This window comes from Halyomorpha halys, unplaced genomic scaffold, assembly GCF_000696795.3.
Source record: "Halyomorpha halys isolate HHAL.00 unplaced genomic scaffold, Hhal_1.1 Scaffold898.1, whole genome shotgun sequence".
In the NCBI taxonomy this organism is placed as follows: Eukaryota; Metazoa; Arthropoda; class Insecta; order Hemiptera; family Pentatomidae; genus Halyomorpha; species Halyomorpha halys.
Window position 1 is genome coordinate 115,967 of NW_027112804.1, and position 5,510 is coordinate 121,476.

Below are 5,510 nucleotides of genomic sequence, written 5' to 3' on the forward strand. Positions count from 1 at the left end.
ATATTTATTTATTGCTATTCACAACTGTACATTATAATACATTTAGTAAATTTGATTTCAGTTAAATTGGAGTGTTACAGGCATGTAGAGAAACTACCCATTGGTAGCACTCTAATGACGTTTTACATTAGCAGGTCTCGTGGCCATCTTCTTTTCAAGCGCCTCGGAGGATTGTCAGGAATGGAAGAGGAAGCAAGGTTAGAAACAAGTGGGTTTGGGTGGTTAGGGAGTTTATAATGGAAGGAGTGATATCTGGTTCGGGCTAGATCGGTTACATATGGAACATTAAAGTCTTTGTGTATGATCTTATTTGTGACAAAGTAAGGAGCATTGAGGATTTTAGAATAAAGTCTTAACAGGAAATATAAAAAAGAAACTGGTTCTATGGTCCATGTTAAAACTATAGGAGCATCCAGGAAATTAGTTTATTGTATGAATAAGCAAAAGAAGTTGATGAAATTTATATTTGGTCATGTCTACACAAATCCCAACTTTGAGCCTAATCGGAGGAGACGGTTAATACGTTTGCATATAGTTGACAGAATCTAATAAAATTGTTACTAGATTCATTTTACATCATTCCCCGACTTTCTTTCGAGTTTGAACCGAATTGGACAAACCGTTTATGAAATACAGGTTTGCCGAAGGAACCCGATAAAATTTATACGCGACAATTAGTCTCGTATCCACGAAACCTGATTTTCGATACCATTGTCGCCTCCATTCCTCAATGATAACCTCCGAGATTGTAAGGTCTTTCCCCGATACTCACCTGAAGAGTTTCCAAAAATCCTATTGAGCATTTCCTCTGGTAAACATGCTCGGTTATTTATTCTTTGCATGAGGTGGTCGAGAGGCACCGCCTCTATTATGATCTGCACAGCTTCATGCCAAGGTGACCTGTATATTCGAGTCAAGTAGCAGAGCAGAGCCGTCTTCTTAATCGATGCCATTATATTTCACTGTCACTGTAAGAACTTTCGGTACCAGGAGGAAGACTCATTTTAAGATACCACTCAAAACTCCTTTATAAATCGTGACTGACTGGATAAACAAAGCTCCAGAATGCAGATTTCTACCTGACTAAGAAAATTCATTTTTCGGGCCACACTACCTACAAGGTATTGCAATTAAGATGTCAGGTTCAGTCATGTACCTAACCATTCATAGGAGAAGTGATAAGGAGTTCCATTTATGTTCACGTTACTTCAACAATGGTCACAGAACAAAGTAACTGTAACAGTAGTGTGAAATTTATTAACTTAAGTGGACGAACTCATAAAAGTATTTTCGCACGGTCCGACAACATTCATTGTCGACACCGATGGCCGTTTTCACAAGATTTGGCAATTATCGGGATTGGATATGCACCTCCTTCCGAGCTCTCAGCTCCATACAAATTTATTATAAAAACATGAATATTGTACTACAAAAGTTCGATATACAAGATATCCAGTAAGATACATTATACAGTAGTTATTTTATAGTACTTCTGTAAATTTAAATATCTGTATTTTTTGACTACAAATACTATTTCAAGTTATAGTTTTTATTTTAAAGTAGTTTTAATACTTACGATAATAAATATTATTTCTTCCTTTACAGACCCAAGAAAAGAAAGTTTAAGCAAAGGACGATCTATCAACTTAGCACTTTCCACAAGAGGTATAGAGGCTCTCTCGCGTGTTGGCTTAGAGGATATCATCATGGAACATGGTATCCCCATGAAAGGAAGGATGATTCACTCGAAAAACGGGAATAAAATGAGCATCCCTTATGACCCAGTCTACAAGAAGGTATGCAAAAATAAATTCAATAAAAGCTAAGACATCAAGATCTTGCTATGGCCTACGTTAACTGGAACAAACAAAAAATTATAATTTAGCATATTTTCAAAAGAAAAAAAAAATTATAAATTACTGTATTTACTTAAATTATCCTAAACATAACAATATACATATTTATGTTTTATTTTGTTCTAATTGCATTTTTTTTCATTAATTGTTATATTTTTTTTTAATTAGAGCATTTTATTGATTCTGATTAAAAATTTATTTAGACATAACGTTTTTTATCTTCTATAAATATCAAATTTTTCCACATATTTTTTATTGGTTAGATAATTTATAAAATAGTATATAACATTTAAGTTATAGTCTATTTTATAAATTATCTAACCAATAAAAAATATCTAGTTGATTTAAATCATTTTAATTTCACTGATATTTTTTATTGGTTAGATGAAGTGTATAAAAAAACAAAACACTGGCATAAAATAATTCCTATCGTCTTGATAGCTTCATAGATATGAGTTATTTAGGTAGGTTTCAAGTTCACCATTTTTACTTTTACGTGTGGCTTCTTTTTGAACATGACCTTAGATTTTTCATATTATTTGTGGCAAATAGCAAATGTACAGCACATTCTAGTATTTACTTTGCACTGTATTTTCTTCTTGACCAACATATTAATTCGCTTGAAGGATATATTTTTATCTCGAGAAGGGTGCCGCAATTTTTTTTTTACCCAAGAAATGGCGAAAAAAATGTCGGGGAATCGCCGCTTTAGGGTTTAACGTAATTACTCACTTCATACTCATGGTTATGAAGGCTAGTTGTTCTACAGGTCACTAATACCAGCCATACACAGTCAAAATTATTGAAGCAGTATTTGCTTTGTTACAACGATGAATTATAGTTCATTTATTGTAACAAATAAAGTAGCACCCAGTTAAGATGAATGTGCTGCTCGAACGATACCTAGTTCAGAATCAATCCTCCAGTCCTTGGTCGTCCCCAGGGACTGTTCTGAACATGGAATTTTCAACCAAAGGCAATAATCCACTTTCCAAAAATAAAAATTGAATGATAAATTAAAAGTCAAAATCTAAAACCTATTAATTTTATATCAAAATTTAGTTTTCTCCATGTTAAATAGGTGTTACAAATCAACATTTCGAATAAAAATTTGACTTACCTCTATAATTTGTTGCCGTAGTATTTTTTAATAATAACTTTCCAAAAGTGGATATATTGAATTTTGGTAGAAAACTCCTTCCAATGTCCGAACATAAAATGTTAGGGGGCAACCGCTAGATGTTCGTTTACAAAAGTCGAATTTAATAAATTTAGATAATTTAAATCAAAAGACAAATGAATATATACACAGCTAGTCAATAGTTAAAAACAACTTGAAGACATATACAAAGAACTACATAAAATAATATTATGTTCCATAGTATCAAAATAAAATTACTCTTTAATTGATGATATTTAGAAATAAATACAACTGGTGGGTTCTAACCGACCTAACACTATTAACAGTTTCCATACTGAAAGGATTTTTAAAAATACTAATCAATGAGAGAAGGCTAAGAAATAATTGTACTTACTGTTTATTTTACATTTTCATAATTGATTTAAATAATTTACAATGCTAAATAGAAAAAAATAATCTGTTTTTATATTATGTTATGAATAATTAATATATTCCCATTTAAAAAAATATATATATGTTTTTTTAAACTTTTCCTCCTTGTATTAACAACTCATTGTTTATTATAATATTGTAATTTTGTTTTAAATTTATTTCGTTGTTAGACCTTTTTTTCTAAATAAATTAATATTAAATCAAAAAAGGTTTTGGTATATTTTATCACTGTTTTATTACTTTTAGATTTAAAGTTAATTATTTTTACTACATGAAAATCGGCTCACAAAAAATCGAAAACAAATAATGTACCTATCTATATTTATGTTTATGACAAAGGCACATTAAATAACACTTTTTTTATCATTGATTATCTAAAAAAAAATCGTGTTTAAAAAAGATTTTTTTTTTTTCAGTGCATATATTCAGTAGGAAGAAAACATTTAAACGAGCTACTTATAACAGGTAAGGGAAAATAACCAATTTCAAATCATACGAAATGGAAGAGTGATTAAAGTTGGCATGGGCGTAGACAGGGAGAAGCAAGTAGTACAAGAGCCCAAGAGGAGAAAAAGGCCAGTTATTTCACCCCAATTTTTGACTACTTTAATGAGAACTATGTATAATTAATAGTCAAAATTGATGAGTCTGCCATGTATAGGTAGGGGGAATAAAAAATGGCGGCTGTTTTAAAAGCGATAAAAAAAATTTTTCATTCGGAGCTCTATATCTTAAAAAATAAGAACAACACAAGAAAACCTAAGAGAACGTCATTTAAAGAAGAGTAAATTTGCTAAAATATGAGCCCTAATAGAGTTATTTACGTTAAATAGTTTTCGAGATATAGCTTTTTAAAAAGCAACATTTCATAAAAATGTTGTATGGGACGTACTGAAAGATCAGTAGTTAGTGAATTTATTTTGATAAATTTATATCTCAAAAACCATTTGACGTACAGATGTCTATTAGCATTCAATTTAAAGCTAGTTTAATGGGCTATAAAGTAGATTGTGATGTTTATCTTCGTAGGAGTAACAGTTTACATGCAATTTGCTAAAATAAATTGATTTATAGTTGTTCGGACAAATTTTCATTTGCCAATTTATATTCATATATAAATATTATTAAAACTACTACCCCTACGAGGATAAGTGTCGTAAACTACTTTATAGTAAGTTAAATTTCATTTATTTTGAGTGTTGGCAGACATATGTGCGTCTTAAAGATCTAGAGATATATTTTTTCAAAACTCCAACATTTTATACGAACAACTAGAAATTAACATTTTGTGAAGAAAAACTACTACTCCTACAAAGATAAACATAATTAACTATTTTGTAGTAAATTTAACTAGTTTTAATTTGAGCGCTGGCAGACATCTGTACGTCTAATGGTTTCTGAAATGGAGTTTTTCATAAATCAAACATATTGTCCAAACAACTATAAATCAATTTATTTTAGCAAATATCATGTAAACTATTACTCCTACGAAGGTAAAGTTCATAAACTTCTTTATAGTCCATTAAACTAGCTTCAATTTGAGTGCTAATAGACATCTGTACGTCACATAGTTCCTGAGATATAGAATTCTCAAAATAAATTAACTAACTACTAATCTTTCAGTAGATTTTTTAAAAATTTGCCTTTTAAAAAGCTATATCACGAGAACTATTGGACGTAAATAGCTAGTAGTAGGTAATAATAGTAGGTAGTTTTTAAGATATAGAGCTCCGAATGAAAAATTAATGTTTTTTTAAGGTTTTGAAACAGCCGCCATTTTTTATTCCCCCTACCTATAGTTGGCAGACTCATAAATTTTGACTAGTAATTGTACATAGTTTTCATTAAAGTAATCAAAAATTAGGGTGAGATAACTGCCTTTTTTCTGCTGTGATATTTTTGCCAGCAACCCCAGAAGGCTGATGCCCTCATTGCAAACTTCTTCATCACCTCTTATATTCTTGTATTTGTGTGTATTGTATGTATTTATGTACAATAATTAAGTTTATGCTCGATTTTCAATAATTTAGTGATAATAGCTAATAAAAATTTAATATGTAATGAATTTTATGAAGTACCAA

General features: G+C 30.2%; 2 protein-coding genes across 2 annotated transcripts in view; one reads left to right on the forward strand and one right to left on the reverse strand.

Annotated features, from left to right (window-relative positions):
- The window catches only part of LOC106686914 (uncharacterized), a 30,847-nt gene extending 29,099 nt beyond the window's left edge, over nt 1-1,748 (reverse strand). The window contains exon 1 of the mRNA XM_067050563.1: nt 1,577-1,748. Coding sequence (XP_066906664.1) covers nt 1,577-1,726 — 150 coding nt within the window. The 5' untranslated portion in view covers nt 1,727-1,748. The remainder of the gene's footprint in view (nt 1-1,576) is intronic.
- Nucleotides 1-5,510, forward strand: part of cn (Kynurenine 3-monooxygenase cn) — a 15,027-nt gene that overhangs the window by 3,111 nt on the left and 6,406 nt on the right. The window lies entirely within an intron of this gene.